The sequence below is a fragment of the Hemiscyllium ocellatum genome, chromosome 6, assembly GCF_020745735.1.
Source record: "Hemiscyllium ocellatum isolate sHemOce1 chromosome 6, sHemOce1.pat.X.cur, whole genome shotgun sequence".
Lineage (NCBI taxonomy): Eukaryota > Metazoa > Chordata > Chondrichthyes > Orectolobiformes > Hemiscylliidae > Hemiscyllium > Hemiscyllium ocellatum.
Genome location: NC_083406.1, coordinates 93,971,906 through 93,984,861, shown reverse-complemented (window position 1 = coordinate 93,984,861; position 12,956 = coordinate 93,971,906). Strand labels below are relative to the sequence as shown.

Below are 12,956 nucleotides of genomic sequence, written 5' to 3'. Positions count from 1 at the left end.
GGTCCCTTCTAGAAGCTTTGTCTTAATATCAGGCAGAGCCAATCAGAGACTCTGGACAACCCACATCATCACCAGAAGAGATGAGCATCGCTGAAGCAGATGGTAAAATGAGGCTCACCCTGAAGACTGTAGAAAGTTTAAAAATTTAAAGTGACCATAAGACATGCTCTAGTCCATTGGTAATCACAAGTGTAGGGAGGGGTAAAAGAATACATCAAGATATAGCAATAACTTTTCCCCAAAACCATCAGTTAGGCTTTGGCGTCAGGCCTGAGCAGGGGTCCTGCCTGCTGTCTGCAAATTTCAGATGGTTTCTAATCATTGCATTTAAGATGCACTTTAATTACCCTATTATGTTTCCCACCTTTGGCAGATGGATAGCCATCATCATTATGGCCTCCTGCTCCTCATTACACACCCTAATTCACCCTCAATGAAAATATGCTAAAGATTGGTGCATGATGCAAAAAGATATACCAGCCAGTAGATCAAAACTGCCAGCAAACCTGCCTGTAAATGAGCGACGCAAATTCAATCTATTATTTCAACTAATTACCTTGTATATTCAATGCAAAAAATTTTTCTTCAAAGGTATTCATTAAGTAGATCTCTGAGGCAGTACATTGGTAGCAGCACTTCTAGAAATTTTGAAACAAAATATCTGTAAATACAACAATTACTGTACGTGCTGTATTTATTAGGTCTTACCTCTCTGAGGCCAGAATCTGTGATACTGTCTAGATTCACAGAACCCTCATAAGTCAGGTAATGGAAAACATTGAGAGCACGAACTGCCTCTGGGCCTCGTTGTTTATATCCAAAAATAAGGTCAATCCACTGATGCAACTGGCAAGAAACAAATTCACTCTCCAGAGCCTGCACAAAAACATTTAGAAATAATGAAACAATAAAGCAATCGAAATTATTGTTCTAAGATTCACATTGCAATGTATTTATCAAGACTGCATCTTTTACGGTCGTCTTATGTTTCTTTTCCTTCTCCTCAACTACCCCCCAAGAAAAAGTATTAAATGCACTAATGGATATTTGTTCCACTGGAATAGCTCTACCATTTTTCAGAATGCAGTATAAATGGTGATAAATTTAATTCATGAAACCACCGCATTGATTTCCATTTAAAAGATTGCACAGATACCTAATTTTTATTCTTTTGCTTCAAAACATCCAAGCTCATGCAAACATTAAATGTTATTACATCAGTGATATTTACATTTAATAAAGGACATTTTAATAATTAGCATTATCTGCACAGAAATTTGAGCAATTTTAGAAGCTAACAGACAAAAATACAAATATTATTCCTTTAAGGAAATGTATGACAGATGTTCTTGATCACATAAATTCACTATTCTCTGACCTCATACATTTTTATTTTCTCTGCTCAACGAATAATTTAAGAATTAGAAAATACAAATCATCATAATGCACTCATCCTCAAGGTTAAGTCAGCACAGTTCATTGAATTATGCTGACATTTTTAGCTGCCATCATCATATTTAAGCGGCTCTCTGGAACCTACAACAATAGACAGATAGTCACATGAAGACAAAGATCAAAGCATTTGGGCCAACTTACTGGACACTGTATTAAACATGGCTGATGTTTCCAAACCTTAAAACAATTCCATGGATTTTAATCAACAGGGCAGTAATTTCTCTAAAATGGATGAGTTTGGCAATAACACTAGAGCAAAACTTCTTAATAAAAGAATTCAAACAATCCAGAGATATAATGTAATCCTTGAAATAGCTGACAAGTGACCCACCAAAATAATATTGCTCTAATTTTTTAAAAATTATATACTATAGTATCAAACTTAATAATTTAATAGAATTTTCAGTGATATTTATCTACTGTAGCATTGCTTATTTTAATCATGTCATAGCAGAGAAATCATATGGCTGAAGGACAAACTACAATTTGACAACACACAAGGCATGCAGTAATCACTGGTCCCATTTGCAAAGCAAATGCAGTTGAGATGGCTTGGTTATATGGTATACATAAGGCCAGATCTCCAACTGAACTGCCTGAATAGAAGAAAGGAAGAAAAATAAATGAAGATCATATATACCATCTTTCAAAAATTAAGAATGCCACACAGTGCTTCATAGTTAAAGGATTACTTCTAAAGTGTACTTTCTTGTTAAGTAGCCAAATACAACAGCTATTGCCAGGTTCCACAAACAATAAATTGATAAAGCAACATCCATGTAAACAACAGTCAGAATTTCAGTTTAACATTTCATGCTTTCAGCCAGACATAAGACAACATTCAGCCTTAGGCTGACAAATGGCAAGTAATATTCACTCCACACAAGTACCAGCCCATAACCATCTCCAACAAGAGAGAATCTAGCCATTTCCTTCTAATTGCTTCCATTGATGTGCAGATTATTTCACCACTAAAAACAGAAAACCCATATGTATTAAGCATTTTTAAAAAGTCATAATTGATATGAAAGAGGAAGAGTCATAGAGACGTACCGCATAGAAACAGACCCTTTTGTCAAACTTGTCCTTGCCGGCCAGATATCCTAAATTAATCTGGTTCTTTTTGCCAGCATCTGGCCCATATCCCTCTAATCTCTTCCTATTATATATACCCATCCAGATGCCTTTTAAAAGTTGCAATTGTACCAGCCTCAACCACACTTTCTCTGGTAGCTACTTCCATACACACTCCACCCCCTGCATGAAAACACAGCCCCATAGGCCTCTTTTAAATAATTCCCCACTCACCTTAAACCTATGCTCTCTGGTTTTGGACTCTCCTATACTGTGGAAAAGATCTTGGCTGATCACTCTAGCCATGCCCCTCATGATTTTATGAACTTCTGCAAGGTCACCCCTCAGCCTCCGACGCTCCAGGAAAAATAGCCCCAGTCTATTCAACCTCTCCCTATAGGTCAAACCCCTCAACCCTGGCAACGTCCTTGTAAATCTTTTCTGAAAGCTTTCAAGTTTTTCAACATCTTTCCTATAGCTGGAAGACTAGAATTGAATGCAGTATTGTAAGTGTGGCCTCACTAAAATCCTGTACAGCTGCAACATGACTTCCCAACTCCTACACTCAATACATTGACCAATAAAGGCAAGTGCACCTAACAACTTCTTCATTATCCTGTCTACCTGAGACTCCACTTTCAAGGGACCATGAACATGCACTCCAAGGTCTCTTTGCTTGGCAACACTCCCTGGGACCTTACCATTAAAATGTGTAAATCCGGCCCTGATTTGCCTTTCCAAAATGCAGCACCTCACATTTATCTAAATTAAACTCCATCTGTCACTCCTTGGTCCATCTGATCAAGGTTCCATTATACTCTGAGATAACCTTCTTTGCTGTCGACTATGCCATCAACTTTGGTGTCATCTGTATACTTACTAACCATACCTCCTATATTCACACACAAATCATTTATATAAATGACAAAAAGTAGAGGACCCAGCACTGATCCTTGCAGCACACTGCTGATCATCAGATCTCCAGTCCGAGATGCAATCCACTGCATCCACCCTCTGTCTCCTGCCTTTGTATCCAAAGTTCTGTATCCAAAGGCTAGTTCTCCCTGTATTCCATACGATCTAACCTTGTTAATCATGCAGAACCTCGTCAAACATTTTACTAAAGCCCATGTAGACCATGTCCACCATTTTGCCTTCATCAATCATCTTCATTATCCTCAAAAAACTCAATCAAGTTAGTGAGACACGATTTTCCACACACAACCATGTTGACTATCTCTAATCAGTCCTTGCCTTTTCAAATGCATGTAAATCCCTCCCTCAGGATCCTCTGCATCAACATGCCCACCATTGCTGTCAGGCTCACTGGTCTAGAGATCCCTGGCTTTTCTTTACCATCTTTCTAAAATATTAGCACCATGTTAGCCAACCTCCAGTCTTCTGGTATGTCACATATGGCTGTCAATGATACAAATATCTCAGTAAGCAGCCCAGCAATCACTTCCCAAACTTGTCCAAAGTTCTGGGGTACACTTGATCAAGTCCCAGAGATTTATCCACCCCTATGCATTTTCAGATATCCAACACTTCCTTCTCTGTAATATGGACACTTTTCAAGACTATTCAAATAGTAGATAACTAACATTATCTGTTTACAATATTCATTTAGCATGTTATCAAATACAATCCTAAAATTGCACAACACTCAGATATATTTATTGATTTCCTTAGTTTGAGTTTTCTCTTTATAGTAAACGCACTTTAATCAGGAAATTGATTGGATCTGATCACTTTGAGAAGACAGCATTTCTAAATTATATCAAATGCAATTTTACAGGGACAGAGTGGTCTCAATTTTGTGGTAAGCCAGAGGAGGGAAAATACTGCCTGTCCTCAAGTGAGGTTGGTTACCTTTCTTCACCACAAATCGCAGGGTAGTTTCATCCACAATTAGGTTCTCCTAGGTATCACTTCATAGAAAAGCCTAGCGAAAGGACTTACACCTATACCACAGTTGTTTCTCCTCAGGCAGAATGTGGACTATCCCATATCCAAGTCCTGAGGACCAGTGAAATCCTCTGTTAACACAGAGTTGAAGTCAGGGAACAGTCTGCTTTTGCAGTCAGGCCATGACTACCTGCTGCCCCTTGACCTGAATTCTCCGCCATTAATGGTGGAGGTCAGTTGTAGCAGGGCTTTCACCTTATCTTTCCTCAGAGTCCTGCAGCCACATGGCTGCAAAAGACCTGAAACAGATGAGGGAGCACAGCACCTTCAACATTGGGTGACCCATTCGATATATGATCTCTGAGTATGCTCGCTTCCCCCAAATACCTCACCTTCTCCACTAAAAATCTGTCCCGCACCAGGTGTGTACAAGGCATCCTGTGGAGGTGGGTGATAAAGCCTGGACACACCAGGATCTGGAATCCGGTGTCTGCTTGTAGTGCCACTCCAGGCCACTGCCGTTAGTGGAAATAAAGAGCAACCAGCTAATGCAATTGGTTGGAAGCTCCAAAAAGTGTAATTTCGTCCAGGTGAGGGACACAGGTATTGTCATGAGCCAATTAAAATTTCACTTAAATATCATTGACTTAGGCGGGAGCCCAAATTATTAATATTTAATTATTGAAACAAACTTAATAAATTGGTTAAGGGAACACTTTATATGAGTAGTTGTTCTTTATTTATTATTCAGAGGTGGGAAATAAGGAAGAAAAAGACATATGCAGCATACCAGAATCATAATTGCAAAAGAAATCGAGAAGAGTACCACAAATACAGAAAGAGTCTAAGACTGGAATAAGGAAAGCTAAGAGGAAGCATGAGGAAAAGATGGCAGGCTGCACTAAAACAAATCGTAAAACATTCCTCAAAAATATTAATAATAAAAGATAGGAGAGAGTGGAGCCCATAAGGAGCAAGCTGGGTAAACTGCTCACTGAAGCAAAGAATATGGTTGAAGTACTAAATGAATATTTTGCTAAATTTGAAGGTGGTGGCAATAGTCCAGTTGAAAATGTGGCTGTTGACAGTGAGATGTTAAAATGGCTGGCAGCTCTCCAGACAAAGAAGTTGTCTGGCCCAGATGGGATGCCTCCTGGATTGCTGAGAGAGGTAAGGGTGCAAATTGGGAAACTGCTAACAAATTTTTTTCCAGGCCACTCTGAACACAGGATTAGTCCCAGGGACCTGGAGGATTGCAAATGTGTTGTTGTGTTTAAGAAAGGGGCAAATGATAACCCAGAAAACTACAGATCTATCATCTTGACATGAATATTGAAAAATTGATAAGGCCATCCTACCAGATAAAATAAATATACCCTTTGAGAAAAATAAGTTAATATTAGACAGTCATCATTGCTTTATCAATGGCAGGTCAGGTCTGATAAATTTAAGTTATTTGACAAGGTGACACAGGCAGTGGATGAGGCATATTTGGACTTTCAACAAGGACTTGATATGGTGCAAAATGGCAGTTTGGTTAGCAAATTAGAAATGTTTGGAATTGATGGGTCTTTGGCAGCATGGATTAGAATTCGGTAAAAGATAGGTAACAGAGGGTAGGTAGAGATAGGCGTTTTTCAGATTGTAGATGAGTTGAAAGTGGTGCTCGGGGATTGGTGTTGGGACCACTGCTTTTTCTGAGTTACAAAAATTATTTGTACATGGGTGTTGAGGGCAAAATCTCTAAATGTGCAGGCAATACTAAGCTAGAGAGAATAGTGAATCATGAGGATAATGCTGAATGACTTCAGAGGGTCGTTGATATGGTAGCCAAATGGTCACGCACCCTAGAATATGAATTCCAATGCAGAGAGATGTGAGAAGAAATTGATAGAAGAAACATGGAGAGACAATACAGGCTCGATAGTGCAACTTTGAAGAAAGTACAGGAGTACAGCAACCTTGGGATTCATGTGAATGATTCTCTGAAGGTGGCCAGGCAAGCTGACATAAATGTGAAGAAAGCTTATAAGATCCTTGGGTTTATAAATAGAAACAGAACGAATAAAAGCAGGGAAGCAGAGATTAAGAGGTGACCCTTTTGAGGTGTACAAAATTATGAACAATTATAACAGGATAAAGAAAGATGTTCTATTTTCACTCGCTGTAACTAGGGATCACAATTTCAAGACTGTCAGCAAGACAGCTAGGACTGAGCTGAAGTGAAACTTCTTTGCTGAGAGGGTTGTAAGGATTTGAAAGATGTTGCCTGGGAGAGTGCTGGAGGTGAATTCCATATGAGATTTCAAAAGAGAGCTGGAGATCTATTTGAAAGTGATGAATTTAAAGGGCTACAGATAGGGTTGGAGAATGGGACTAGCTGTGTAGCTCTCATGAGAGCTGGTACAGACACAATGGATCATGTAGCCTCCTTCTGTATTATAAAAGTATATGATTAACCATCACAAAACATGTACTTGGCCATTGCAATTAAGTGCACAATACTTCATAAACGTTTGGACTGCTGCACTGACACACAACTTAGGGTAACCAGACAACTTTATTTAATGCTCAACAACATTACCATCATTGAACTTCCAATTATCAACATTGTAGGAGTTACTATTGGCAAAAAACATAATTGAACTTGCCACACAAATACACAGAGTACATGGAAATGTCACCTTATCATTCAAAGCTATTCTATTGTCATATAAGGAATTAAGACAGCATCACCCAGAACTTAGCTACCTGTTTGGTTGATATTCCATCTACTTAACAATAATTTCTTCCACCACTAGGCAACAGTGGCAGCATTGAGTATTATCTGCAAGATACAGGCTACAGTAATTCGCCAGGGTTTTTTTGACAGCACCTTCCAAATGCAAAAATTGGAAAGAGAAGGAGAGTAGAGCAATTGAAACAGCCCCACTTGCAAGATCCCATCAAAGTAACATACTGTCCTGACTTGGAACTATATCTTTGCCCCTTCACTGTTACTGGCCAAACATCTGGAACTCCCACTCCTAAAACACTGGAGGTACACCTACACAAAGATGTTTCTGCATTTCAGGAAGATCACCCACCATTTTAAGGGAAATTAGGGCAGAGCAACAAATAGGGACCATATTAGTAATGTCACATCTTGCAATGAAACAGCATTAAACAAAATGTATCCTTAGAATGTAGCATTCCAGAATTTTAAAATGTTATTCTCTATATTATGTGAAATATAGAAATACAGATGTATTATTAAATTTATGTAACTGGGAAAGAATACTGGTATCCAGTATTCAGTGCTACAGAGCATTTAGGCAATGCTACCTATGGTTTTACACCTGGAAAATAACTGGGATCTATTAGGCAAGTGTAGATACTGAGGAAACCCAAAAGCAGCCTTACAGAGAAAGTGCATGAAGCTGACAGCAAAAATATAATGGACCAATCGAATTCACCATCCAGTAGCCCACACTGAAAAAGGGACAAACATTTCACTTCCATTAGGAACAGTGTCAGGGCAAGGCACATGACAATATGTTTTTAAGGTTAAAAGATGTTCTAAGTTGTATAGCAAAATATATATAATATTTGGGTAGGAAATAATGAATATTCTAAATAGATTTTTAAAATATTTATAATCACAATAAATTAATTACTTAATATCTATTCCTTCAATTTTGCCAGTTTCAAGCATAGTTCAAATGCACTTTGAACTCAAGCTGAATGCAGCTGGCTTAGAGTCAAGTCATGCAAACAGCTGTCTTATTTGATTGGTTCAGATAAGAATCTGAAATCTAATTACTTAAAAGTCTTTAAACAAAATTTTTAAATGCTTTTATTAATATACTACTTTTGAATTAAACACTTACAGCAAGTAAAGATGGTTAGTTAAATGTTGAAATTCGGAATTATTATTAGCAAACAGCAAGATTAAGGGCATTGTAATTTGGAAGGTAAACTGAAACAAAAACAAAATTCCCACAATTCCTTATCCTTGGTTTCCTTTGCATTCACATCTTTAGTATTCTTGAACAACAAGCTGAATGTGTTCTATTTATGGCTGCCACACTGAAAAAAAATCTGCTGGGATTGAATGGCTGACTAATACTGCAGATGCACATCTGTGAGTAGCTTTTTAAAGCTGGTAAATTATGATTGATGAACCCAACAATCATGTAACATTATCAGCTGCACTCACTGCTTCTGTCCTTTGGTGACATCATAGAGGTCAGACAAAAACCATGTTAGTATTGAACACACTGCTTTAATAAGGTTAAATGAATAAGTCTCTGGGAAATGTCTAGCCATATGTAGTTTGGAAAAAGGCTATTTGCAGTTTATCCAATACAAGAATCAGATATCACTCTTACCATTCTATTAATGCGGACAAAATCTTCTGGCTTCTTTGCCCACATTGGAAGCTCAACATCAGAAACAACAGTGCCATCTTCTCGGATGCCAAGGTTATAATTGTTACTATTCACAAACATTTCAGGTAAATAGTAGAATTCCGGAATTAGTTCCTGGTTAGGAAAGAGACAAAAGACAGGAAAGTTTTTTTTGATCAGATCAATAACTGTTGTGAAACAAAAGACAAGATTTCTTTAGAAACTTCTTCATCACAATTGCCATTAGGTCATGATCAGCTATACCCCAAGTCATGGATTATTTATAATTAAAACAATAACCCAAATATATACAAACACGTGGTCTTTTCTACTACATGGATTTGTACAACAAGACATGTTACATGTAATACATTAAAATGTTTGTATTTTCCTCAGATTATCAACAATAAATCCATTCAATTTTCAATGAAAAATATGCCATTGGTGTAATAGTAATAGTTATTACGTCACCTCCTGAATGAAGTTTTGTACTCTTCCTCATTTCCTTTGTTTTCCCTTAACTGGATGAAAAAGCTTGTGGGCCTGTCTCTATTTCTCCCCTCCTGCACCCCCTGGATGAGTCTTCCATACCCACTTGAGTCAGTCAGCCCACATTTGGCAGACACTTTTCCATCACTTGCCCATTTTTGTTATCCCACCCTCCACCCAAATCCTTTCCTTCATCCCTTTTATTCCTTTTCTTTCTTCACCCTGTTCTTCCCTCCTCCAACATCACCCTGCTTGAAGTCAATGATGTGTTTGGTCTTGATACCATGTATAATGCTGTGAAGTTTCTGTTAAAATGGTATATCAATAATAATAAATACACTGGCATAATTTCAAGATTATCATCCAATTTCAAGATTCAGTCAATAATAAATCATTTGATAACCATTTATTGTTTACAAAATCACCCAATACTTTCAATGTGAATGGTCATCCTGTGATCAGTGCTTAATTGTACAAGTTACATGTTAAGTTGGCTAACTCAGTTTAATATTATTTACATTCAATTTGCAATTAAGTTCATCAGAGCCCTTACTTGCGGGGCAATTATCATACATCAACAAGCGTGTAGTGTCATTTTGATCATTCTGATGTTTGTTAACAATGGACTAATAATACAGAATCATTTAATAGCTCCAGAGCAGGAAGAGGCCATTCAGTTCATCATGTAAGCCTTTTATAGCCTGCTTTCTGCAAGAGCGACTCAACTCATCCCATTCCACTGTCTTATTTTCAGTAGCCTTATAAACCTTTTCTTCTTAAGCTAATTATTTAATCTTCTTTTAAAAATCACAATTGAATCTGCCTTCACCACACTCCAAGGTATTGCAATCTAGATCCAAATCATTCGCTCCATGAAAAATATTTACCTAATTTTGCCTTTGAATTTTTTTACTGCTTATCTTAAATCTGTATCTGCTGGTGGGAACAGTTTCATTTAATTTGTTCTGGACAGATCACTGATGATTGAATACCCATCAAATTTCCTTTAAACCTCCCCTTTTCTAAGAACAGCAGTCCCAGCTTCTCCAATATATCGACGTAAGTGAAAACCCTCATCCCTAAACCAATTCTTGGAAATGTCTTCTGTACTCTCCCTTATCTTTTTCACACTCCTCCTAAAGTGTCGTGCCCTGAATTGAACAGAAAATTACAAATGAGGCCAAAATAATATTTTCTAAAGGTTCACAGTAACTTATTGCTTTTGAAATCAATGCCCCTATTTATAAAACCCAGAATTGCCTCATTGACCACTTTTTGACCTGCATTGCCACCTTAAATATGAGGTACAGTACTTTCTAACTCCACCTTTCTTCTTGATTTCACATTTCTGCATGGTATTTTACTTGTCATGTGTCTGCCCACTTCACTATCCTGTCTATGTTCTCTTAGGGTCCAACGCTATGTTCCCCACAATTCACAATACTTTCCAGATTTGTATCATTCTCAAGTTACGGAGAACATAACTTTGAAATTCTGTTCTTCTCAGTCAAGTCTAGAGAATTGAGCATAGTAATTATCCTTATACATATTCCTGCAGAACCCCACAAATATTTTCTTCCAGTCTGAAAAATAACAATTCAGCACTAACCTTTGCATTCTTTCTGTCAGGAAGCATGCTTAGTAAGTTTGTGGATGACAACAAAATTGGTGGTACGGTAGACAGAGAGGAAGGTTGTCTAAGATTACAAAGGGATCTTGATCAGTTGGGCCAAGGAGTGATGAATGGAGTTTAATTTAGAAAAATGTGAGGTGTGATGAACAAGAGCAGCCTTAGCACAGTTAAAAGAGGGGCCCTGGGGAGTGTTGAACCGAGAGTGTTGAACATAGTTCTTTGATAGTTGCATCATCGTGAGTACACAGTAAAGATGATGTTTGGCACACAAATTTTATTGCTCAGACCATTGATTGCAAGAGTTGGGATGCCATGTTGCAGTTGAACAGAATGTTGATGAGGTCACTTTTAGAGTACTGTGTACAGTTCTGTTCACCCTGCTATAGAAGGATATTATTAAATTCGACAGAGTGCAGAAAAGATTTACAAGGATGTTACTGGAACTGTTTGGTTTGATTCATAACCTTATAGAAGTTTATAACATCATGAGGGGCATAGATCAGATGAAAGCAGAAGATTTTTCCCTAGTTTGGAGAGTTCAAAACTGAAGGGCATAATTTTAAGGTAAGAGGAGAAAGATTTAAAAAGTACCCGAGGGGCAACCTTTTCACAGAGAGGGTGATCTGTACGTGGAATGAAATGCCAGAGGAAGTGGTAGATACAGGTGTAGTTACAACATTTTAAACACATTTGGACAGGTACATAAATAGGTAAGGTTTAGAGGGATATGGGCCAAACGCAAGCAAATGGGACTAGCCTAATTTGGTTAAACTTGGTCAGCATCTAGTGATGTGTCAAAAGATTCAATGGTAGGGCCTTAGCTATCTACAGTTTATATCCATGACTTAAATGATGGGTCCATCAGTGTCGTTGTAATATTTTTTGACAATACAAAGTAGGAAAGCAAACTGTGTGGAGGACACAGAGTCAACAGAGAGATCTAAATAGTGAGCAAATGAAAAAAGGATAGAAAAAGTATAATATGGGTGGCAGGAAGAGTAGAAAACCAGAGTATTACTTAAAGTAGAGAGACCGCAGAAAATGGCAGTATAGAGGTATTTGGGTGTCCTTGCACATAAATACCAAAAGTTAGCTAAACATATAGCAAGCAATTTGGAAGAAAATGGAATATAAAAGAAAGGAAGCATTGGTACAACACTACAGGTATTGGCGAGATTACATCTGGATGATGTTTTGATTTCATCTAAGAAGGGATATAGAAGCAGTAGAAGCAATTCAGAAAAGATTCACTAAGCTGATTGTGGGGATGCAGAGACTGTCTTATTAAGAAAGATTGAGTAGTGATGTACAGCATATGGGGATTGGCTGAGTAAAAGACATTTGAAGTGTTCAATCAGGCATGACTGTATTTAAATATTTTTTAGCTGGTGGAGCTAGCATTTCTTGCCCAAAACTAGATGTTCTTGAGAAGGTGGTGGTGAGCTGCCCTCTTGAACTGCTGCAGTGCATGTGCTATGGTGGGGGAGGCTTAATGGGCTGAACGACATACTCCTGTTTCTATGTTAGTGCTTGACAATAAATGCTGTCTTAGCATGTGAAGCCCACATCCCACAAATGAATTTTTTAAAAATATCAGGACTATACTATATGTAGTGTAGAAAACTGTAGAACACAGTCCTGAAGGGGGGGTCACAAAATCAGAACAATTAACTCTGTGTTCTCTCTGATGAGTCTTTCCAGCAATTTTTATTTTTTATTTCTGACCCAGCATCTGCAGTACTTTGGATTTTTATGTTTTATGAATCTTTGTTGTATTCTCTCCATGGCTAAGATAATGGGACCAAAACTACAAAGCATACTCCAGATGCGGTCTAACCAAGTTCTACACAATTGATGCAAGACTTTGCTACTCCTGTAGGTATTTGGATCATTTATAGGAACAGGTGAATTGCTGGAAGACTGGAGTTGGCTAATGTGTGCGACTATTTAAAAAAAGGGGTAAGGAAAAGCCAGGGAATTATAGACCAGTGAGCCGGATATTGGTGGTG

General features: G+C 37.9%; 1 protein-coding gene across 2 annotated transcripts in view; it reads right to left on the bottom strand.

The window, feature by feature from the left end:
• nbeaa (neurobeachin a) overlaps positions 1–12,956 on the bottom strand; it is an 861,601-nt gene that overhangs the window by 50,499 nt on the left and 798,146 nt on the right. For both annotated transcript variants that reach the window (XM_060826144.1, XM_060826143.1), the window contains 2 exons: positions 8,808–8,960; positions 709–876 (listed from right to left, as the gene is read on the bottom strand). In XM_060826144.1, coding sequence (XP_060682127.1) covers positions 709–876; positions 8,808–8,960 — 321 coding nt within the window. The remainder of the gene's footprint in view (positions 1–708; positions 877–8,807; positions 8,961–12,956) is intronic.